Below are 25659 nucleotides of genomic sequence, written 5' to 3' on the forward strand. Positions count from 1 at the left end.
TGCCTCAGTTGTCTGCCCATCTTTGCAACAGGACAGGGAACCATAAGGCTAACTGACAAGTTTTAATTAATACAATGGTTATTCCTAGCCGTAATTCTTCCTTAATGTTATTGCTTCCATGATGGTAGGCTATGAAAGGAAGATCTGGGAAACTGTAGGAGGAATTAAAACCGGTTACTCAGCAAAGGCACATCTCATCATTGGGGATACAGTCACTGGAGGAGGAAGACTTTGGTCAGACACCTTTATTTTGAAGAGTCACCACACTCCTCAGTAGCCACCAAGAAGATAAAGTGCAGCTATTCAAATCAGAACCCAGAAGAAGAGAGAGAAATTTCAGTGCAGGGAAAGATGGGGGAAACATTGATTCATTGGGGGAAGAGAAACTCTTGGGGTACCACATTTTTGAAGACTCAAATAACAGAGTGATGACTTCAGTCAAGAGACGGAGGGACAAAATGGGGCATCCAATTTTATGGTGGAAAAAAATATTGAATCTTTGCATTTCTTCAGGGGTAAGGATTATTTATATGTATTTATCCAGTCTTTTCTATGAGCTTTTGGCTATACTGCAGTCACAGATTAAACTGGATTCAATTTATATCTCCTTTGATTTGGGAAATACATTTAGAACCTCATCCAAAGCGTGCTGAAACCATGAAAATACACTTTTGAGGTATGAATAAGTCCCTTTATGTCTGTTTCTAAATGCATGTTTAATGGCAGATATAAAATTGCTCTACTACAGAGATGAGTGTTAACTCAAAAGCATACAAATAAAAGTTTTCCTGCTTTATTCTTGTAGTCTGCAAACATAATAAAAAGCACCATTTGAGCTAAAAGTTGGAATCTTGTAGAACAGAAAACTGCAACACACAAAAAGCATTTAAAATTAAAGATCTAATTCTTACTTTATAAACACAGTCTTCATATTGTTGATTATCTGTAGAAATTAAGCTGGGTTTCACCTGTTTATATACAGGAATCCAACTAATTTGGCTGACATAATATTGAATAAATGTTTTAATGTAGTTGCTAAGAAGCTAAATGTTAATAAAGTTGATATAAAAATACCAGCTACAGTTGTTTCCTTTTTGGAAGTATATCTTGTATTTTTATACGATGCAATATAGAATAGGGGGGTTTACTACATCAATGTACTGCAATCTCAGCCTTAGCAATCAAGAAAAGAAATGACAGTAAAAGACCTAAAACAGCTTTTATCCAATCCTTAGAGAAATAAAAAGAAAATTAAAAAAAAATAGAAAACAGCAAAAGAAAAGGCAGAGTGTTGTCAGGGTAATTGTTTAGTCTAAGCCACACAGAAAAGGGCATGTGTTGGTTACACATACAGTTGCAAATGCTAATTAACTACTCTTCTTTCAGCAATCCTTGTTTCAGCTTCTGTGCTCTCACCACTATAGTACTAGACACTTTCTGACCAGAATTAACATCACGTTAACAGACTGAGGTATTCATAAATATTGTGCCAATTGGACAAATTTTAAATGTACTTAGCACAGTTGGGTTTAGACTTTACTCTGGCACTGCAATGAGCACTTCTGGAGGCCTAGCATGTGATTTTTTAAAAGAACAACTTAGCATGTTTCAGGTCTCCTTAACCAGCTCTTTGCCAGTTCTCCATATGTATTCTCTTTGGAGAGAAAATAGTTGTCTCCTGAAGAAGAGACAATAACTTTGATACTGTGCTTTCTTTATATAAGAAACCTACAAAAGATTATTTTCACTTTGGCTAACACTGCTGCGGAATGAAGTCTTTAAAAAAATACTGTCTGAGTTGAAGGAACTGGCACAAGGGGAAACTGATAGAATTTATCTTTTGTCTACATTTCAAAGTGCAGTACTAAACTTCAAATTGCTCTAGAACAAAATATAAAGCCAGTGATGTCAAGACATTTGTATACATGAATGAGAGTCATCATTGAACTATGAATATGAAAAATGAAATGCCTGTATATCTACCTTTTCTTTTTCCTACTGATTCCAGATATGGCTAAAAACTTTTTTCCTTGGCCATTTTAAATGTAGATACAGAAACATAGGGAGAAATTAAAACCTTAACAAAGCAGTTAACTCACAGCTTCAGATACACTTTTTAAGCAATTTGTCTGGGATTGGCATTTGTTTCTGTATAACCATGTCTTTGGAAATTCTGCCAGTACACTGTAATATGTCAATATCCAATATCAAAGTACAATAATGTTTTCAATAATTTAAAGAAACTTATTCTGGGAGAAATCCCAGTTTTAAGATCAAAATGTACTAGAACAACAGAAATGCAAGTTCACATATTTCTTGTAACAGCATCATTTCATCCTGTTATGTCCAGCCATTTATATGCCAGAAAGTAATGTTGCTCTGCTTCACAGTTACCATGAGGGTAGATACGTTAGCAGTTGTCAGGAGGCCACCTACAATTATGGCAATTAGGTCAATATCTAACAGTGAGAGAGATGCCTACCATTTAAATATTGCCTGTTTTAAAGGAGGGCAGTTCAAAGCAAAGAGTTTGGAGAGATGTCTCATTTCTAAGTAATTGACCAAAGAGCTATACAGGTATAGCAGAAACTTTCAACAGATTTCTATGAAGACATCCATCAAAACGCTCTCAGAGCCACAGAGGTTTTTGTGAACTAGCTCAGTATTTGTTACAGCCCCACTCCTAGACAACAGACTGATCAGAGACATCTCAGGCTTAAATACAGGAGGACAGGAAGAGCAATAAATCCAGTGACTAAATTTTTTTTAAATATTGTCTTTGATTTTTAGACCAGTACAAGCTCATGTAAGCAGCCAGATGGCTTACATATATTCTGGGCTTGTTGGATGGAAAAGGAGATTAACTATGCCTAATATAATTATAATATGTAGCTGGTTAATTTCCAGCCATAGTACCTACATCTACTTTAGCAAACAGTAGAGCTGAGGACCCAGTATCTACAATAACCCATGGACCAGAAGCTGATTAGCAGGTGGATTACACTAGGGGTGCTCCTGCAGAGTGGTTTCCACGTTACCTTCATTCAAAAGCAATCCAGCTGTGTACTCCAAAACCACTTCAGGCTATGAACCATAGTACAGCAAATGGAGGCAATTAGGAGATTCATGTTGCACACACACTCCTGATTTGGACTGTAATGCTATTGTAGATGCCCACTTAAACAGCCTAACACTACAAAAGCATGACAAGTTTTGTGTTTTTCATCAAAATCAAACAGGAAAATAATATTTGATTTTGAGAGATCCCATACAGTGCATAAGGTAGTGAAAGAGCTGTCCAGCCATTTTGTCCTAGAGAAAAAGGTTTTCATTAGCCACAGCTACACCAACACAACCTTCAATGAGTATGTAGTACAAAGGATATTGAAAAAATGGATTTAAGACAGGATACATTAAATCGGGATGATGCTTTAGATATTAAGAAACTCACAGATTACACAGCTTACATGGAAACGTCGTTCAATCAATGATGCTACAGGAACCAGAGCAGCTGGCAGTTCAATAATTAACTAGTTGCCCAAACACCAATGAAAAGCAAATTGTTGGTCTGAATCAGCATCTGAAGGGCTTGAAGAGGCAGGTGTTTTGCTGAGACGAAAGGAAGAAGGCAGGAAGGGAGGAAGAAAGGCAGAAAGGCAGGAAGAAAGGAAGTAGAAGACATTGTATTGCATTAACTGAACTTTGATTTTCACTGGAAGCTCTTTTACACATGAATGCCCTTAGAGAAGAGCCAAGAGACACATATGCAAATCCTTACTGTCTTACTGGGAAGAAAAAAAATCTCTGGAGAAATGAGCACCTGGAAAAAAAGTAAGGCTCCACCTATAGCAATCAAAACCCACTTTCCTCTTGAAACATAAAATAATTGAAGAGTATTAGGATAAGATTTATAGTCAAATGCATTAGATGCATTAGATGTTTATTACCAAATGAGCCGCTGGGCACATTTGGAAATACAGGGACAGTATATAAGGACAAACGAGATACTCTCCTTGGTCGGATCAACAGTCCCTCCAGCCCAATACTACCCCTGATAGAAACAGCAGGACATGGTGCTAAATTAAGAGAGCAAATGAGCCCAGTCACTTTCTGAGATCTAGCCTCCTACTTCCCAGGCATCCACACTGTTCTGCTGGGGATGTTAGGGAGTACATTTCTGCCTGTTGTGTTTAGTATCTGCTTATGGGCCCACTGTTCACATATTTCTCTACTCCCTTTTTGAGTCTGCTGGTACAACCTGCTTCCAGAACCTGCTACGGCAATAAATTCCTGAAGTTCATCACCCACTGCATAAAAAGGACTGAAATGTTTTCTCCAGGTTTCTTTTCTACGCCATGGAGAGAAACAGGAAATTCTAGGTTGCAATTTATCTTACCCTAATGTAGATGGCTAAAATTGGTCAGCATTACCATGTCCTAAAAGTCTTGCCACTGAGCACACAGGGAGCATAACGTAACTAGTTGAAACCTAAATGTGCACAATGCAATCATCTAAAGTAAGGTGAGATGAACCACACCCTTTAAGTCTTTAATTCGTCCTTTCCAATTTAAAGTATTTAGCTTAGCACAGTTTAATTAAATATACTTAATAGATATATACAAAGTAAGAGAAGTTTATTGCTACACTGAGAGTGCTGCCTCCATAATCCCTCTTTTCAGGGATGACTCTGTGCTGCAGGAGAAAAATGGGAATGAAAGCAGAGTCCTTCTACAAGCCTGATCTACTGTAGACCAGGATTTAGTCCTGCTAATTGTGAATCTCCCTAAGTTCCTGCATGATGATGACTAATCAACTGCTGTTTTCACTGCGGACCCAACAAAGGATTTCACATAAAAGTATGAAACATTCCGAGCAAGGCACTCGAAATGCTTTGTTAAATTATACAATATTCCAGAAGACTGTGATGAGTCATATTACTGTGTAAGAAGAATTCTGACTTCAGAGAATTTTCACAGAAATACAAAAAATACCTTATTGAAAAAAGTCATTACCATCTTTATGACCCTGTGTCTACTATCTGACAGGGATTAGGAAAACTGAATTATAAAATTAAGAAGAACCTCAAGGGCATCAGGTTCAACCCTCTGCTTCCATGGGCATATATGACACTATCCTTTTGTCCAGATTCACTTTAACATTGGCTAGGTGTTTTGTTCTTACTGTTCTCTCTGGAAGACTACTACAGAATCACCCTTCACAAATGGTTTCCTTTTTTCCTGATTTTCAGGTTAAATTTATTCATGTTCAGTCTAAACACTTTGGTTCTTGCATCAAAACTTTCCCTGGACTTAGACAGTTATTTTCCTTCACTTGTTTCTACCATTGATCTATTTATAGACAGCAAGTATATCCTCTCCCAGTGTTCTTGCTCAGGTAAACAAGCCATGTTCTAGTGAGGTGATTCCTCATCTCTGCTGGAAACATCACCTGATACAGACTAGAAACAAATGTGTCTTTGTCACAGCTGGATTATATTGGCATCTGATGGTCATGCTGTGATCAGCAAGTTCTCATCTTATGGAAAAAATTTTATGAGTCTTTCTGTTCATCTGTTTATTATCCTGATTATCCTTTGCACTGGCAACGTTTCCTGAAGTTCAGCTCATGCTCTAATCAGTGCAACCCTACTCTGTGCCAAAGCGTGGGAGTTAAAATACATTAAAAAGTACAGCTAGGAACTGCCCTTGAGCCTGATGCTTCTACTTTCAGTGCAACTCACTGTGATACTTGCTTTAGCAATTTCCTAGCTACTGCTGAAAATTCCCTTCCTCCTGAACTGAACTAGTAATTCTCCATGTGCCACCATTTCAAGTGTCCAGCTGAAAATACAGATTTATTAGGTTTATCATATTTTCTTTTTCTAGATAATTAGTTATCACACAAAGCTATTAGATGGGTCTGGCTTGACTTTGACACTGTAAGTTCACAGTATTTTGTGTCCACTGCACCTGTAGTTATTTACATCCATCTAACCCTCATCCTCATTAACCTTTCCTGTCTATGAATCCCAGCGCTCAACATGATCACCCTTCTTGATAGGTAAGACAAAAAGCATTAATTGGTTTTGGAAGTAGATTTTTTTTTAATCCTATCTTCTTCCCCACTACCTGATGGCTATATGTATTTCCTTATGCTACTTTTCCTTAGGTGATTGAAGGACATCTTGTGATTTGTTTTAAAATAATTAGACTTTTTATTTTTTAAGACTTAATTCACATTTTAAATTTTCTGCTTATCATAGTCAGTAAATACATATTGTATTACCTAAATTGAAATGAGGTTCAATAACTTCCTTGGAGAAAATAACAAGGCCCTACAGGGAAGAGACATTTTTTTGTTTCCGGACAGAGGGAGATAGTGAAAACTATTTAGTATATATTGTTTCCTTTTGCATATCAGTTCCAACTAGGGGAAAAAAGACTGTGTTAATTTTAAAGTTTTAAACTTTTTTTTTTTAATGGTTTTAACTACATTTCCCAAGGACTGCTCTCCTTACATTTTTGGAAAAGGCATGAAATGCTTTCAGTGTACTTCCAACAGTTACGGTGGGTCAGGGGCAGCTGACTGCCAAAAGGGAGCGAAGAGCCACAGGATGGGGCTACTCAGTGCCCATGAGGGAAACCATGAGTGCCCACCATGGGAAACCATGGCTATTTGCTTGCTCCGGCTTTACAGGACCAAGCTGGTGCTGCTGACCGTCCTTGCAGGGGGAACGGCACTGACATGCATCAGCTGCTTCGCTGCGTCAGAAGACTCAGCTCAGTTCGCAGGAAAAGCAGGGGAGAGAATGAGAGACAGGATTTCCCTACAGATATCACATGCCTGAAATAGGTGAGACTCGGGCAAAATTTTCATATGATCCAGATCGTGTGTCAGAGTCCAACATCTGAGAAGCCACAGGAACACAAAGTATCTCAAGCCAATTTTTGAACTAGCCCTTCAGTACTCACTCCCTCTGCCATCTACCTCACCTCTCCCCATCCTCATTTGACTAAGTGTAAAAGCCTGTCTACAAAAAGTTTGGGTTTGAGTTTGTCACCACAGATTTTGTCTATACCCCACAGACAGAAACAGGACAATTAATTTTTTTTTTTTGGTCTTAGGATGAGAGACACCATATTCACTTCTCTCCATTAACTGTAAAAGGACCCTAGGATGGCAAGCTCAAATGTAGGTGTCTCTGCTGAACATGTCTAAAACTAGCTCAAGTGTGATTGCTCTCCTCTGTGTTTATTTCCACAGCCTGCAAGGGAGATGGCTCTACTGCAATGAAGCATCTACCTAGCAAAGCACATGCATTGCATTCCTCCATCTGCATCCAGCCATCACCAGCCCTGATACAGCACTGTTGTATGACTCTCGAGCTTCTGGCCCACCACTTCAAATTATGGGGCTCTATGCCAAAGGCTTGCAGACTGCCAAGGACAGCTTAGTCCATGTCTTCACTCGCTAGTTGTGGTGCAGAGCCAAAGAACACACAGCTACACCCCTGGCCAGCCCAGTGGACAGCTGGCTCAGAGCTGGAGAACAAGTCCTAGCTGCTCTTCCCTCTGGGATCACTGGGAATGCTGCCAAACCACTTTAAGAGAAATATCTTTACACTAGACCACATTTTATAATGGTTATTGAAAAGCCAACTATTGAAAGGCCAAGCAGATGTCAAACTGTGTCTCAGAGTTGATGCAAACACTGCCTGGAAGACAGCACGATGACACTGCTAAACTGTGGGGCAGGAGCAATTTTCCATGCTACAGCCTCACTCAAACCAGCAAAATGCCCTGCTGCTGACAGCTGTAACTTGGGGTGGACATGAACCCTGGGTAGTTTAACATTGTTTCTTCAGCTGTTGGATAAATATAATTTGTTATTGATAATCTTTGCAGGTTGAAGACTGTCCCAGTTGTACCCAGTGCCAATACCAATGAATTATTTTCATGCTATACCCAAAGGTTAATGTGGGGACTCTGCAAACTCTAATCCCCATCCAACTCTCCTATTAGCACCATGAAGTGGAGCTTGAGAGCTGGTGGCTGACTGACACTGAAACAGACCATTTCTGTATTGGCCATGTCCACCCTTGATAGGCACACTGGTTCTCCTTGCGTGCTCTCCTCTGTCCTCAATCTGGAGGAGACAAGCTGATAAAAAAGTTACTTGCATATCTCACAGACATGCATATCTTCAGTTAATCTGTCCATTTCACAGTCAACAAAACAAAGACAATTTTTTCAGCTAGAAAAGGTATTTATCTGTATCCAAACTACCACATTATGCTACGGTTCCAATAATCGACATTGTTTGTCAGCATTTACATCGGCAGTGTCATTCCACCAGTGAAGAACTGAAGGGGTTTCACTGGACACACTCCACAATGACACATACTGCCTATCCGTCTTCTGGACCTACTCCAGCCTTTAAAGATTTTGAGACACAAAACTGAGGCTTTGGGCTGGTGCTTCCCAAACCTATGCATACTTATTGCACAAAACCATAGTGAATTATTCAGTGGTGGGGTTGATAATTAATCTTACCAGAAACATAATGTGGGAACTAAGAAAGTAATATTTCCTTACACTTGTAGAAGAATAATAGCAGAACATAAGAATCACTGCAATGAGTCAGGCTGTCCAACCCATCTCATTATTATTGAAGCAGTTCCAGAATAAGGTGTTTCAGAGAAAAATCTTCAGCTGCCTGCACCAGCTGCTCAAAAATCTGGAATTGCTTTATTACACAACCAGTGATGCAACAAAAAAGCTGAGTCTGTCTGGCAAATTTTTGGGCAGTTGTCACTGCTAATGTTTCTATCTTATGCCCAATGTCAATGTTCCTGTCACAGGAAGCCCTTGTTCTCTGATAGTTAACTGTTTAGTTTGGTAAATTACTTCATGGATCTGACATACCAATCGACTCCCTTGTCTCTGTATACCTCCAACTATAACTTTTTCCCTTAGATGTTTAAATAGCTCAGTCAGGCGTTTCTACGTGGTCTTGGGTCTATGAAATGCTAGTGCCCCACAAGTCTGTTTCCAGACGCTCCAGGTTCTTTCCCACATTGGGAACATGCTGCTCCAATGTATGTTTGACCCTTTCCAATTCCTCTCTTTCTTTGTAGTTCACTCTTCCATACTCACTTCATTCCTAAAAAATATTCCCCAGAAGCACTCTCACAAAATGAACAGTCCCTCAGCAAAAAATGGAACGGAGGTACATGGATCATCAAGTTTAGTTGCCTGCAATAGCATAGTAAGCTTTTAGCCCCAAATGCTACACAGTAATATCCACTATATGTCCCCTCTTTCCCACGTCCGTGGCATTGTGGGCTACAAAACAAATCCTGAGACCTTTAACACAAGAAAAAACACTCAAATGCTCCAAACATCACAATGGGCCACAGGAATAAAACAGGAAAGAACAAAGATATCATCACAATCCTAAACCCTTGCCACAGAAGGCAAATTATTTAGATAAGATGCCCTAATGATCCTGGGAACTTGGCCGCCTTCCACAGCACAGAGAGAGGGCACAACAAGAAACATGACAATCCCTGACAATATAACTTCCTTCCTGACCACCAGCCCAGAGCCTGCAAAACCTGACCCCACAGGCCAGCATCAGTGTCCCATCCATACCTACACTCACCCCCTCCGGTTTCTACAAACCTATTCCAAATTACCAGTTACACAGGAAACATTCCTCTCCAGAAGAGTCCAACTTGGGTAAAGTGGGATCTGACTGGTATAGTTTCGGGTTCTCGCCTTTCATGGCTTAGTGTTACAATGCTGTTTCTATAACCATTTCCCCACCAACCAATTTTGAAGTGGTCTCTATTCATTACCCTAAGCTGGGCTATGGAAAAAGGCTGTTTCTGAGCTGCCCTGTGCTGCAGTTTGCTGGTTCTAACACCCAGACTCAGAATGAGTGTGCCAATTTGATGCTGCTTTTATTAGAATTTTCCCCACTTTTAAGCAACTGCCTCCTTCAAGTACCACTTTTCTTTTTACCAGAAATAGGAACCAGGAGTGGGATAAATGACTGAATAATTACAGTTTCACACACGGGTGGCACAAGCAGCCCAGATACAAATGAGAGACACAGAGTAACCACTACGGTGCAAGAATTCTGCCCTGACAGCTCTAAGACTGTTTTATTTCTTTCATCAAAGAATAAAAGGCATCAATCTGCAGCTTCAAGAAGTCAGTCATATTGCAGCAGGTTATACAGCAATTTCACAAGGGTAAACTGACCCAGTTTGAAGCAGTGGGCACTCATCCAACGAAAGAATACAGAAGGCAGTGTGTGAAATGACTGACTCACTATATCAAAATGGAATTTTTCAATATCACATCTAAATGGAAAACCAAGAAGTTCCATGGCAAAGTAAAAATAAAATGACAGATTTTTATTACCCCTAGTTCTCAACTTTTTATGGGAAACTGAAGTCCCTCTCTCAAATATCTTAATTTCAATGAATCAGCAAGCTCCAGTTTCACAGGTTTTAGATCTTTTTGACTTGCCCTAATTACACGACATTACTTTGTGAAAACAGGAAGTATTAGGAATCAGAGAAAAGGCTAGCTGACATGATGGGGAGGTAGTAATCACAGCTGACTATGAAAAAGAAAAAGAGGGATTTTTTGATTCTACCAAGAATATTATTAAGATGCAAAACTGCAGCTGAATCATACTCCCCCAGCTCCGTTCTTTGCCCTGCTTGGTATACCCCAATACGCCCTTCTCATTCAAAACAAGAGGCAGGTTCACGGCTGGGAAGGGAAGGATGATAAACAGTTCAAGAGCTCCTTCAGTGCATTTCCAAGGTCTTACACTTCACACAGCAGAGGTGCTACTTGAATATGGGAATACGCATTTTCTTGAAGTTAAGAGGAATACATCTGTTCAACTTGCTAACTTACTTAACTGCTTGAAAGTGACAGGATTCTCAAAAAAGCTTAAGAAAAATTCAATTCTCACTTATTTTCCTTAAGGTCCTTTGAGAAACCCAGCCTTAATGTAGCATCCCTCCTTTCTTTTGCAGGCTGCTCATTGTGTCCCCCACTCCCAGTGCTGGTGGCAATGTGGGGACAGCAAGTGGACACCATAAGCCAAGACAGACTCTTGGAATTAGGCTCCATCACTATGAAGCATGGTTTGTGATTTCATTAAAACACCAGTCAGCTTCCTCAAAAAAAATTCATATGACATTTATAAATAAAAATGAACCAAAGAACTACTCACCTTTGGTGGAGTGCAGGCCATCTCATTTCACGTCAAGTTTAATTTTCAATGCTAAATATGCACACAAAAATGCGGTATTGTCTCATAAACCCAGCTCCTGCATTCCCACTCACCACCAGTCACCCCCACATTTCACCAGCTCCTTGTGCATTGTCTGTTTTCCTAATACTCCTCTTTCCTATCACCTCATGTTTTGTTACGACTCTTTCTGGCCTGGATTTTGCCTCCTAATGGAATACGTAACTGGTGATGGCCATTCTGTTGTGGTGGCCCTTCTCTCTCCAAACACCACTTGTATGCAAGTTAGCATTGTACGATGACAGGAAAAGAAATGAAGAATGAAATAAGTGTATTACAAAAAACATGTCATCACTGTATAGTCAGGAGCCAGTTGAACTTTCATTTCAAACCTGAGGTCAGAATTATTGAATTGATTTTGAAGCAAAATGTTATTACTTACAAAATACAAAACGAAAAAAAATCACTCAGCCTGACAATGCAAAATATTCCCAACCTATTTTCTCAAATGAAAATAAATGCTGCATAATTCTATCATTTCCATATATATTTGAGTTAAGGAACCATAATTAGAATAATTAATCAATAACTATGTTCAACAGTTCCATGCCTGCAGCAAAAATGAGGTTATTCCTTAAAATGCTGGAAGTTAAATAGAGTAAACTTTGCCCTCAGCTTTGAAAAACAACTGATCCAGTGGAGCTACTACATATTCAAAACAGTAAGAAAAAAGTCAACTGAGAAAAGGTATCAGAAAATCACAGTGAACTCCTACCAGAAAGTGTGACCAACAGCTACAAGTCTGTCCCCCCTCCCCACCCGACCATTTGATGTCTTTTCTTGAAGCAGGATCAAAACAAACAGATGCTACCATCTTCCCAACTGTAAAGCAAATAGTTTGTGAAATATAATCCCAGTGGTGCCAACATTTTCTAGCCTTTAGTAAGGGCATTAAACTGATTAACCTACAAAAGGATTCCTGGGTCGACTTTTGGACTCAGAAAATAACAAGGCATTTCCATAGTATAATCTCTCCCCACCAATTCTAAACCATTCAGCTGTCTTCAGAGATGTGCTAAGCTGACTAAAACAGAAGTCAAAGCTCAACTGTTATCATGAGACCTAAAGTGCAAGTATCAAAATTATCATGTGCAGACCAAAGTGACAGTCCACTGGAAATGTGTGTGGCTCGCCATCAGCTCACTCTCTTGCTGAAGAGCACATGGCAGGGTCTCTCACAGCACTGCCCGGCCTTTCAGCCTCCCAGGCTGGCCGGATCCAGAGACGTGCCAAAGTCCCTTGTGCTCCTGTCGTGCAGAAGTCACACAGCTGCCTGGTGGCACTGGAACCACCCGTGGACCCAGTCCCTCGGTTCATACACCAGCTGTTGTAAACAGCATCTGCAAAGATTTCAGTAACTGGCGGAATTTAGAATATGGGGGTTTTTTTCAGAATCAAAACAAAGCTAAACTTTAAACTGTTGCAGTTCTCTGTAACACAGAATGCTACTTTCTTCGCAGACTAAAAATACATAAAAATGAAACAAAACAAATGTGCTTCAACGTGACCAGATCCAGAGATTCTTGAATTGCCTTGTCTTACTCCAGGGTGCATCTAGAATGACCCTTCCTGCCAAATTTCCAGGGACATATACTACGAACTTAACAGGCCAGTGTTTTTATCGGTGTTTTGTGCTCTCAGAGTAGTGTAGAAGCTGTCACAATAAGCCAGAAGTTGCTACCACTAATGTCCTAAACAAACTGTTTACTGTTAATATAGACTGTATTTCATTTTTTTCCATTGAACTACGTTCTCAGAGTTTAAATTATGCCATGTATCATTCTGCTATGAATTCGCAAGCAAAGAGAAAGAATACAGCATTACAAGTCCTGCCACCTCCACTGCCACCAAATGTATCAAGAGTCTCTTTTCTCAAACTGCTCTAGCTGTCTTAAAGTGAGATTTTTGTGCCTACCATTAACACTGAAAGGCCATGCCAGAAACTCATTCCTCCAAGGGCTATCGATGACTGCTAATAGCCAATCTAATTTTATTGATACTGAACTTTTATCCTCTTTTGTGTGTGTGCATACTGCCTTTAACTCTAAATTTTCTTCCTGTAAATGATATTTATGCATTTATGCATATTTGAGCATTTACAGAGAGCATTGGTATGAATCTAATTCTTCCCCTTCCTTGGTATCATTTGTCTCCTACTCATCCCATTTTACCAAAGGCTCCAATCCCTTGCTATGGCCACTATCGTTCTCCTCTTGTGCTTAGTTACTCTTCCTTCTTGACAACCCACCTTCTCTTTCTGCTGGTACATTTTCTCTCAAGTGCTGTAATTCAGTTCTTCTTCCAGTAGTCAGTTTCTTCGTTCATGTTTTATTCATGGTCATATTCCATGGGTCACCTTCTCCCTCAGAAATCTGTCCAGTCTTCATTTCAGTAATTTTCTAAACATCCTGAGATGCTTTCTACAGCCTTATTTTTCTGTTCCATCATATTCTCAGATTTAATCTAAAATCAGCACTCACAGTTTTACCTGAGGTGCTTTTCTACAAGCTTTGGCAGGCAAATATTCAAGCATGAGTAGTTTTTATTTAGTACTTAAAATAAATAATACACATCCTATAATTTCTACAACCTGTCATCATTGTATATGGAGGTCACCTCCCCTACTTCTTCAGAAGCACTTCGTCATCATTCCTTCTTCTTTATTTTTACCATCATGGAAAGGCAGAAGAAAATCTCCTTGTGTACATTTCTTTACTTACAAGTCTCTACAAGTAGGCTCCTTTGATTGCTTGGCTTCTTTAAAACTTTGCCAAGATCAGCCTTGCACCTTCAGATTAAGTTCAGCAGTTTCACTGTTCATCAGCAACAACCAAACACACAAATCGCACCACTCAGTTGCAAGGATTAGCAAACAGCCCTCAAACTCTTCCAACTAGAAACTGTAAACCACAAGACACCACAAACTGAAGCTAAGCAAACTACAGAGCACCTACATGCACGTGGCTGTTTGTTCTTTCCTGCTCCTCCCAATGTAAGAAGGATATGCATCATAGTCGCCAAAAATAGTTTAAATGAAATGTCTCCAAATGCCCACACCTTGTACTGCTCTCTATTCACTGTCCTAATGGTTGCTGCTTGCCAACGGTACTACCATCTGTATAGACGTATTCACTGCTTCTGTCTAGTTGAAGAAATACTGAAAGATAGTGAAAAAATGTTTTGTTCCCCAGAGTAGACTGGGAAGGAGATGCTGTTACTCAAAGAAAGAGTTAATAAATGTGAGGAACGAAGCTAAGGTAATTTCCCAAGAAACTACTGGAGTCCAATTCTGATTTCATTTCTACCAAAGCGAGAGAGATCAGATTTTGACCTTCTAGAAGGTGGGCATGATGAGTGAAGCAACTTTCTCTTATGTCACAGAGCATTTCTTCCTCACAGAAGACAACACTTTCAACAGAAAAGACTGTGTCTGCACTTCCACCTGCTGATGGTTGCTGAATAGAGGCTACTACTTGACCTATCATGGGAAAAGCTCCAAGAGCTCCTTGCCTTCAGTCAAAAGGGAAAGGCAGGACTAAAACATGGTGAACTATCTCAAATTAAAATATACACTTCACTCTGCAAAAATTGAAGAAAGGCTTTATTTTCCAGGTCCCAACAATATCCTTAAGTATGGGTAGGAATTATGCCCATCAGCTACCTTAAGTACTGGAAACCTTCCATAGAAGCAAGATGAAATGGACACTGGAAAAGTTAGTCATACGAAGGAATGCACGGTAACATGAGTCCTTCCACACACTTCACTCCGGATCCCCCAAAACTGTAACAAATACAGGCTCTCTTCTGCTTGAAGAAAGAGGTTGCTTGAAGAAGAAGAACCAAGAACGTCTCATACTTTATGAGGTTTTATTAATGCAAAATGAGAGAGTATCAAGGAGAAGACAGCTTTACACTCATGTACCCAGTAAGACTTTATGAGATGTGAATTTTATGTTGCCTATCTAAATGCCCTTATCTGTATCAAACTGCTGTTAATCAGTAGTCATCATCTTTCTGGCACTGAGCAGAGCCCTGCCCAACATGTTAAACCAAAACTTTGATCTTAAATGAAAAGCATGCTATTTAAAAAGGAAGCATACTAGATTACCTTGGATAGGAACCAGAAGTATCATCTAGGTACCTCCAGAAACAGCTACTGCAACAATTAAAAATCAGGCACGGGGCACTTAAAATGAGCTATGAAAACACAGATTTGTGGCTGCCTATAGAATTAAATACAGAGATTTGCAGCTATAAAAACCGCAACTACTAAGCACTAAAATTCTCATAATGAACAGGGACCTTCAACAAATCCTCATCCTCATAATGAACAGCAAAAGAGCTGAGGCGGGACTTAACATACCTATGGGCTTGACCTGGTCCTCTTCCACACAGAGAACACACAAATCCTGCTTCCATCCCACTTTGGTCACCAGTGTAGGCTTTCCAGGTCCTGCCTGTTGAGTTTTACTAAGATTTCCTATAATCTCTAAAAAGCTTTTCAAGTTATAGGACCCCTACATTCGAGGGAGGTCCACTCTTACTTTTCCATGATTATACCTTATTCTCCACATAGTCCTGCTATTTCTAGAATTAAACATCAAAGTACTCTGTAAAGATAACATACTGCTTTTTTGTTACAGCAGAATATTTGAAAACAACATTCCTTCTGCAAATGTGTATGCAATCAGGTAGAAATGGCAAGAAATGACAGTTACATATTCTATCTTTGGAGCTAATCTTCATAAAATGAGCATCCTTGAAACCCAAACTCCTCTGTTTATCACCTTTTAAAATGAAACTCAATGTATTTTTTTTCTTTTGAATATTAAAGCTTGAGAAAGGTACACTATAGCTTTTAATACAATTTATGAACATAGTATAACCATCTGTAGCTACTGGCACAGAAAACTGCAGCATCAGATCTGAATTTGCTCTATGGTTTGTCATCTCTGACATTTGAAAGATACCTGATTAAAATTATTAGTGATTAGAATAATCACTACTGCAATAAATTCTTTGCAACCATATACTACCCAACTGATACTCAAAACCAGAAACAGAACCAATTTCTTCTTTGTTCTTCTTTGAATTAAGTCTTAAGAAAGCAAGACTATGAAAAAAAATTAAAATACTATCTTAGAATTATTCCTTCTTTTTTATAAAAATTCTGTACGTCTTCACAACTACGGTGAGTCGTGTTACTTTCCGGAAAATCCAAAATCACTCCATTTGCACTGAGTGAAAGTTTGAAGGGTGTCTGAATTTTGAAAGAAACAATACGCATGGAGAAAAGACCATTCTCCTATGCTGCAATTACTGATACTTTATTAGGTTTAGCACTGAAGGTCAACAAAAGAGTACTTACCTTTTGTTTTGGAAAGAGTTTTGGAATAGAAATCAGACTGTTGCTACGTGACTGGTTTCCAGGCAGCAATTCCACTCACTTCTTTGGGGAAACAACGTGTTCTTCTGTTTCTGCAAATGCTGTTTATATTGAGTAAATCCAAGTATGTTCAACTCAGACAATATACTGTGAACCAGTAATGAAATAATGCATTTGCAAAAAACCAGAACATAATACAATGACCCCTCTCAACTCCTATCTGGAGAAAGAGATGCATCATATACATGACAGATTGCTGGCATTACATTTTCGGGCTGTTGACTTGAGAGAATGCCAACTTTTATGAACTGTACTTGATCCATTCAATTTATTTTGTGAATAAATGTGTACAGCTTCCTCCATTTCTTACCAGGTTTCAAGGGCTTAGACATGTCAAAAGCGACAAGTGTCAGTGGAAATACTATAAAAGGGTGAAGTTTTCACTAAATACCGATCAACATCTCTCAATAACGAACCAAGGATGCATCCATAAAATGTTTTTTCTTACAAGTTTTTTTTTTTACATTATTTTTCTTTGCTCTTTATAAAAATTGTCTCTTACTCTGACCATTTAGCATCTGTTATGACTCAGTTGTGGAAGTTCAGAAAAATGAAAGGTAATTAAAAAGTTCAGTACAATAGGATGAAATCCATTCAAGCTAAATTTAAACATCATTATTCAGATCAAACATCATTGCCCTGTTTGCACCAGCCCTGAATTGAACAGCCTGAATTGAATCAAACTCTTATTTGATTATTTATTCAGATAATAAATAACTCACTCAGAAAGACAGAGCCCAAAATCCACATTCATATCAGTTGAATTTTAAAGAACTTAAAGGAAATTATTTCATCTTTTAATGTAATTAACATCCAGTAAAATAAATTAGTAGACATCAGCTTTCACTAGTTATTAAGCTTTCCACTTATGAGGGTCTTTGGTTTGAATAAATGCAGAAAGATGCCAAAAACTGCATATTGTACATAAGTAAAAAGAAGTCAGAAAACATGCATATTAAGAGTTAGTCTGCTCATTTGCCAAGAACCAAACATTTATGACAACACATTTTATCTTTTAAAAACCAAACATGTTCTGCAAGCTCAATTTCCCTGGGGAAAAAAAAAAAACAACAAGAATGCCACAGAGAAGGAAAAAGGATTAGGAAGAAATCTGGGACCAGACCTTTTGGGTAATGATGTAAGACATAAGCAGCAAAAGTTTAGGCAGCCAAAAGGCAGCAGGTTTTTTGTGTGGGATGATACAACCACATCTTCTCTGGTGGGGCTGTGAGGACTGCATCTCCCGGCAGCACTGTCTGGTGCTGCACACATCCTCCAGGTTATGTGATGAAGCGGTACTACTGCACAGCCTTCTGATCCAAATCAAGGCTGCATGTGCTCCTGAGAACAACTGACCAAACTAACCTACAAAATTATATGCAACCCACAGACACACATTAGAAAACATTCTTCCTACCTCATGCTTGAGGGTAGGCAGGCTCTGCAGAGGGACCTGGACAGGCTGGATCAATGGGCCGAGGTCAATTGTATGAGGTTTAACAAGGCCAAGTGCAAGGTCCTGCACTTGGGCCACAACAACCCCATGCAACGCTACAGGCTTGGGGAAGAGTGGCTGGAAAGCTGCCTGGCAGAAAAGGACCTGGGGGTGTTGGTTGACAGCCGGCTGAATATGAGCCAGCAGTGTGCCCAGGCGGCCAAGAAAGCCAATGGCATCCTGGCTTGTATCAAAAATAGCGTGGCCAGTAGGACTAGGGAAGTGATCGTGCCCCTGTACTTGGCACTGGTGAGGCTGCACCTCAAATCCTGTGTTCAGTTTTGGGCCCCCCACTACAAGAGAGACATTGAGGTGCTGGAGCGTGTCCAGAGAAGGGCAACGAAGCTGGTGAAGGGTCTGGAGCACAAGTCTTATGAGGAGTGGCTGAGGGAACTGGGGTTGTTTAGCCTGGAGAAAAGGAGGCTGAGGGGAGACCTTATCGCTCTCTACAACTACCTGAAAGGAGGTTGTAGAGAGGTGGGGGTCGGTCTCTTCTCCCAGGTAACAAGTGATAGGATGAGAGGAAACGGCCTCAAGTTGTGCCAGGGGAGGTTTAGACTGGATATTAGGAAATTTTTCTTCACTGAAAGGGTTGTCAAGCACTGGAACAGGCTGCCCAGGGAAGTGGTGGAGTCGCCATCCCTGGAGGTATTTAAAGGAGGTATTTAAAGGATGTTTGGATGAGGTGCTTAGGGACATGGTGTAGTGGTGGTCTTGGTAGTGTTACGTTTACAGTTGGACTCGATGATCCTAAAGGTCTTTTCCAACCTATACGATTCTGTGATTCTGTCATTATTCAAGTTGCAAAGTCAATCACTCAAGAATTATGTAAGAGAAGAATTTAATGTGCACGTGGAAATGTAAGTCACTCCTTACCGTATGCGGTATAACTTAATCTTTCATTACACAATTATATATACTTTCTCTGGACATCAGGCTGTGTATACTCTAGCTTCCTACTTCATTGCTTGCACAAGCTGAAAGGTCTAATATCAATAAGCTACCAAGATGTAAGAAGGAAAATGAGGATCTCAGTGTTAAAGCTGTTCACTTCTCTGTCCTGAAGAGTCAGGCTCTATCTCTGCCTCTACTAAAGACTCCTACCTGGAGGAGTCCGGGATGGGAACTCTTCTGCATAAACAGCACATTGCTTATTTTCTCTGTAGGTGATCTGAAATTTTGGGATCTGACTTGTAGAAGAGCTGAAAGTATAATATAACCGACCAATATTCTAAAAAGATCACATGCCAGGAAAAGGGTACGAACAATGAGTGGACGCTCTGGGTCTTAATTGCATCTGTGTTTAAGTTCCTCATTCATGAAATGTGGAAAAAACGATACCTTGCTGCCTTACACTGGTGTGTAAAAAGAAATGTCCACTAATTGTGAACACCCTGAATGACAGTCACTAGGACAAAACTAATCCTGAGGTTCTGTCACTAAACCAAGTATTGGTAGACTTCCCTGTTTAATTATACTTTTTACATGGCGTAGGCAAGTCTGTGCCTCAGTTTCTTATTTGTTAAATAGAAAAGCACCTTCCTTCTCCATCAGGCTTTACGAGAACAAGTATACGTCTGAGATTATGAGGGACTGAGATACTATGGTGATGTGGGATACAAATACTCAAGACAGACAGCACTATGTAAACACCAGGGACAAAAGAGGTGTTCATCTTCATTCCTCTGTTCTCAGAGCCTTGTATTAATTCAGGTCTGAAGTGACAAATTCAACAAAGGGCAGAGGGGAGAAGCACACAGAACATGAACTGACTCATTAACGGCCCGTTTTGCACAGCAAAGGAGGGGCTTTAGGGAAAAAAAAAAGCGATAGGCAACATTAAAACTCCACCTCAGTTAAGCCTACGACCCTTGGAGTTGAAGGATTCCAAGGTCTGACAACCTGACTGCTCAAATTTGCAGCTTTAATGATTTCTTTTTCATGTTATCTGTAGGAAGACAGAGAAATGGAGCTTCTGCTCCCTACGTTCTGCGCCCCAGGCACCAAGCCGGCAGCCCATCCCCTTGTGCACAGCCCCACTGCCTTCAGAATAACTATGCAAGTACAGCAAATAACTCATCGCCAACTCTTCAAGTGACTGTATGAAAAGTGTAATGATCATTCATAGGTGACAAAGCCTCGCTGCAAAATCTGGGGCTAATCCTGCAAGTGCTGAAGTTTAGGAATAACTTTACTCATGAGCAGACTCACTTAGTTCAGTGAACTGTACAATCACAGCGTGAAACATAGTCAAGTATACCCCACGGTACTAAATGAAGAGTTCAAAGGTTTCAGGACCAGGACTTTAGTCTGAAATTTAACCTACATTTTCCCCACCTACATTTTCTCTTGACTTATTTGTAGCACTAAACAATGCAAAAGTAATGCAGGAAAGTGGCAAAAAGTTGAATAAGGTATGCACCGGATGTTTTCTCAGTGTTCACATGTCATATATGCTACTCATTAGGATATAACTTGCCGGTAAGTGTATGCTGAGCAGATGGACATTAGCAGAGTTTGTGAACGTGTATTAAGGTACAATAGATCACCCCTTAACGGCCACACCATTCCAGTCAGGCTGAATGCTTTCCCCTGTCATTGAAATGATTTGTACACACTTTTGCTTAATTCTCCCTGAGAATCCACAACGTTTGCTTCCAGCAAACGTTACAATTACACCATATGTAGATACACTGCATAAAAATTATGTATAGTAAAGTACTTATGCCACTTACTAGACTAGCTGGGGAACAGAGGGGTTTTTTTTTCCCAAAAATTGTTCACACTCAAAAAAACCCCATACTCGTCAAGAAAATCTCTCAGTATGACATTTCGGCCACCTCTACCATCTCCATTAACTCAGTAAGATTTTTTTATTAAACGCATTAACTCTCTTTACAGTCGTATTAAGCATTTCCACATCAACCTTAGGAAGCCAGTGCTGGATGGGCACAGCTGAATGCATCCACTCACCCACCCAGACCTGCATTCGCAAGCGCTGGCGGCAGGATTGAACATTTCTGCAGAATACAGACGTGCTTTAACTCGGCACGTTTCCCTCAACTCAAAATGACCACAAAGTTCCTGCCGCCCACCTATGAGCCTCGCCAGCTTAAACCCATAAACCGGCTGCCCACACGTCATCGGGCACGTTGATTCGGTTTCCACTCCAGCGGCCAGCCTGGCAACAGGTCTGCCAACGGGGCAGGCTGAGGGCAGCCTCCGCACCCTTCCCCTTGGCACAACCCAGGGGCCGAGGAGCCGCCGGGGCCCCTTCCCTCCACCCGCCATTTACCTGGAGCAGGTGGTGGGCCGCCAGGTAGCCAAGGCGCGGGCCGCCCCGCACGCCGGGTGGCAGCCGCCCCGTGCCGTAGCCGTGCCAGGCCACCACGTAGGGGTTGTCCATGGTCAGCCAGTAGCGCACCTGCCCGCCGAAATGCCGGAAGCAGAGCTCGGCGTAGTCGCGGAAGAGCTGGGGCAGGACAGGGCTGGCCCAGCCGCCGAAGGCGTCCTGCAGGCCCTGCGGCAGGTCCCAGTGGTAGAGGGTGACGACGGGCTCGACGCCCAGCTCCCGCAGGCGGCCCAGCAGCCGCCGGTAGTGGGCCAGCCCGGCGGGGTTGACGGGCGCCGTGCCGTTGGGCAGCAGCCGGGCCCAGGCCAGCGAGAAGCGGTAGTGGGAGACCCCCAGGCGCCGCAGCCCCTCGGCGTCGCGGAAGAGGTTGTTGTAGCTGTCGCTGGCCACGTCGCCGCCCGCCGGCCCCGGCGGGGCGGACCCGGGCGGCGCGGCCGGGCGGTGGGCGAAGGTGTCCCAGACGGAGGCGCCTTTGCCGCCCTGGCGCCAGCCGCCCTCCGTCTGGTAGGCGGCGCTGCCAGCGCCCCAGAGGAACCCGTCGGGGAAGGTGTCGTGGAGGAAGAGCTGGTCCTGCGGGTAGGGCAGCCGGGCGAAGCGGGACCAGGTGCCCGCGCCCTGCCCCGGCGCCCCGAGCAGCGGCCGCCCCAGCAGCAGCAGCAGCAGCGGCGGCAGCAGCGGCGGCGGCAGCGGCGCGGCGGGGGCCATGCTCCCGGCGGGGCTCCGCGACGGAGGCTCCCTCCTCCCAGCCCCCCGCCGCCCCCTTTTATCTCACCTCGCCCCTTCCCCCCCTCCGCCCCGGTGGGCACGGCTATTAATAATTACCTCGGAGCTGCCGCCTGCATCCCTCCCGCCCGGCTCCCTCGGGGAGAGCTGCCTCCGGGGGCGGGATCCAGGGGGTGAGACGGGGCGGGCGGGGAGGAGAGGGCGGCAGCGGGGCGGGGGCTCCTCGGGGGAGAGGTGGGCCCTGTCTTCCCTTCGGGGTCGCCTCTGTCACACACCCCCCGGCCCCTTAGGGCGGAGATACCCGTCCGTGGGCGGCAGGGCCGGCCCCCGCAGCCCTCCGCCCGCCCCGCCGGGCGCCCGCACCTCGCTGCGGCTCCGGGGCACCCCTCGGAGGCGGCACCCTCGCCGCTGCCCTGCACCCTTTCCCCGAAACGAAGGAGCCCAGGGAGAGACTCGGCGGCCGGATCCGTCCCCTCTGGGGAGCTGCCCGTAGTCCCCTTCCCGCAGTGCCGCCGTCGGGGAGCCCGGGGCCGGCGGGCAGCGGCCGCTGCGGCGGGGCCGAGGGGAGGGAGCGATCCGCGGGGGGAGGGAAGGCGAGGAAATAAAAATTATTTCACTTCACCCAGTATTTCCTTCGTGGTACCTTGGCAAGAGACATCGCAGCTGCTATGGCTCATGTAAGAGTAATTAAAGAGAAACTTGTTGTCTAAGGACATCATACACTCACCCCCCTCCCCCCCGTAATGGACTGTCGCCTCCCAGCAATAACACTTTTCTTTTTCGGAGTAGGAGGTTGGTGTATTTGGTTGTTTACCGCATGCAGAACAAGTTCCGATTAGAAATGCTTCACAGATCTTTACAGGGAGGAAACAAATCGAGCTAAGTTTGATTACTGAGGTACATTTTTTAACCGATCGTGTGGGTGCGATGCATGGACTTCTCTTTAAAGGCAGGTCTCAGGCTGCTGTTCTCTTGTCCTTTGGATGAAAGAATTCGACCAGGGCTGCGAAGCGACAACTGGCTCAACACATTGCAAAAACCTGGTATTCAGTTGTGTGGACTCTAACATGAGTTGGGACATCTAAGCACAAAACACACTTACTAGACAGGCTGTTAAGGGCAGGGAGATGTTCTCAGGAGATAAAAGTTGTTGTTTAACTACAGAATGAAGGCATTTAGATAATTCCATTTTATTTTTAGAAAATAAACACCTTCACAGGAAAATTACAAGTAATTACTAATGATGAGTTGATGGATTTAAGTGCCAACTGTGAGCCGCTGAAGTTTTCCTCTAGCACGCAGGATGGGCTCTCACGCCTCGCAGGTGCCGGCAGGGCGTTTGCTTTGCCTGTTTGTAGAACTTCCAAGTTCCACCTTTTCTGCACCGATTAGGTTCGGTTTCAGGCATTGTTTTGTGGTGTTTTTACAGAAAAGACCAAAGATGTAGAGTACAGGATTGCGGTTAGTCTTCCATTAGTGGTGATTAATTTATTCCCATGTTAGAGGGATGAAGTTCTGAACAGCCCAGGGGACCACGGATGTCCCTGCCCTCAGGGAGGAAGTTTGTGGGGTGGGGGCTGGGGATGGCAGGCCCAGCACCAGGGCTGGTCATCGGCTGCCAGGACTCAGTTTGCTGTACAGCCTGACAAGCTGCTGACATTTGATTACAGTCTAAGTAAATGACAACTTGAGCTGCAGCAACAGAGCTAGGTGTTAGCATCACCTGGTAGTTACTTGCAGAAGCTGGAGATTAGTTGTTAAGTGCACAGCGGCATTGCTCCAGTCGTCCCTGGGCAAGGAGTGAAGAGCCAGGCTCCTGTTCAGCACCGACCTGATTTCAGTCAAAGTGTAAGGCCTTCACTGGAGCTCGCTGCCTAAGTATTTCGAAAATCAGGATGTAGAGACATGCCTCAGAAATAACTTAGCCTAAAACAGGGCATTAGTGATGCTAAGTCCATTGCTGACATTTAAGGAAAAAAACTTCATTGGGTATCTAGGGACACAAGAGATTTTAAAATGTATCTTGATACATTCTGTTTTCATTTGCTAATTATTAACTAAAACCTAGATCAATCCTATTTACACTTAGGCAGCACCTGTAAGTAGGCACTTAACTGAAACTCCTTCATTAGGAGCTTGTTTCTTCCAGGGCCTCTCAACAGTCAAAGGAAAGAAATAGCCTCATGGTGTTAGTGTGAGTCAGCCTAGCTAAGATCTTTGTCAACTTCTGGAGGTGGCTGCCTTCTCCAAAAACTAGCCGGGAAGCCTATGGTGACTGTGCTCCTGAAGCAAGCAGCCCTCTTTTGAGGGATGAAATCTGGCCATAAGTTGCTGGCACAAAGCTGTCACTTCATCTGTATGTCTGGCAGATGAAAACCTTTTTATTTTTTTTAGTGCAAATGTCAGAAAATGTGCACTGTGGCCTCCAGTTGCTTGTTTTTTTCTTACAGAGAAAGCTTGTTTTCATGTTTTAGGACACCACAATCACCCACTGCTCTGAGCCAATATATTTTTTTTCTAACATACAGTCTAACAAACTCAGTGCAATATTAACCATGCAGAAAGGTCAGCCAAAAACTTGCAGACATCCAGGTCTCCCTCACTGCTCCTTGAGTTCAAAGCATGGCTCCATCATGTCTGTGTTGCTGAGCAAGCACACTTCCAACTCTGCCCCAGGTCGGCAGATCAGGATTTACCTTTCAGCCTTCTTTGTATTAGTGATTACGGAACGTTCAACTTTTGATAATAAGTATAATGGATACTGTAAGTGTCAGTATCATTTTTATTATGCTGTGCTGAGATTTTCTTCGCTTGCTATGCAGTCAGTGCATGCAATCAAATTTGACAGCATTCTGACTGAGCATTTCTGTTTCTACCCCAAAGAGGCTGAATCTTCTGGGATACCTAATTTTAGGTAAAGTAACTCTGTTACTGCTTTAGATTCATTTAAGAGCTTTCCCTGAGGTCACATCATGCATTGACTTCAATGCAGCAAACCCCTTCCTCATTTTAAAATCTCTGCAGAAGAGCTAGCAGCCTTACACTGGTAGCATCTGTGCTCCTCACCGTGGCAGAACAAGCGGTCTCCGTGCCTAAAACAGCCATCTTCTGTTTTAATGCCCCTTCTCTGTTTACAAGCATATTTCCAGACATACACAAGCATACAGTCAGTTGAAAATAGCCTTGTGTAATAGATTTACACTCTCAGCATTTCATCTCAAGACATGAAAGTATGCGCTACCAGTTGGGGATACTGCTTAAAAAAATCACCACGTGAATTAAACTTAAGCATTTTCTCTATTGCTT

General features: G+C 42.4%; 1 protein-coding gene across 1 annotated transcript in view; it reads right to left on the minus strand.

The window, feature by feature from the left end:
• KL (klotho) overlaps positions 1-22350 on the minus strand; it is a 51490-nt gene extending 29140 nt beyond the window's left edge. Inside the window, exon 1 of the mRNA XM_075492003.1 lies at positions 21574-22350. Coding sequence (XP_075348118.1) covers positions 21574-22335 — 762 coding nt within the window. The 5' untranslated portion in view covers positions 22336-22350. The remainder of the gene's footprint in view (positions 1-21573) is intronic.
• Between the last annotated feature and the right edge of the window lie 3309 nt (positions 22351-25659).

This window comes from Mycteria americana, chromosome 1, assembly GCF_035582795.1.
Source record: "Mycteria americana isolate JAX WOST 10 ecotype Jacksonville Zoo and Gardens chromosome 1, USCA_MyAme_1.0, whole genome shotgun sequence".
Taxonomy (NCBI): domain Eukaryota; kingdom Metazoa; phylum Chordata; class Aves; order Ciconiiformes; family Ciconiidae; genus Mycteria; species Mycteria americana.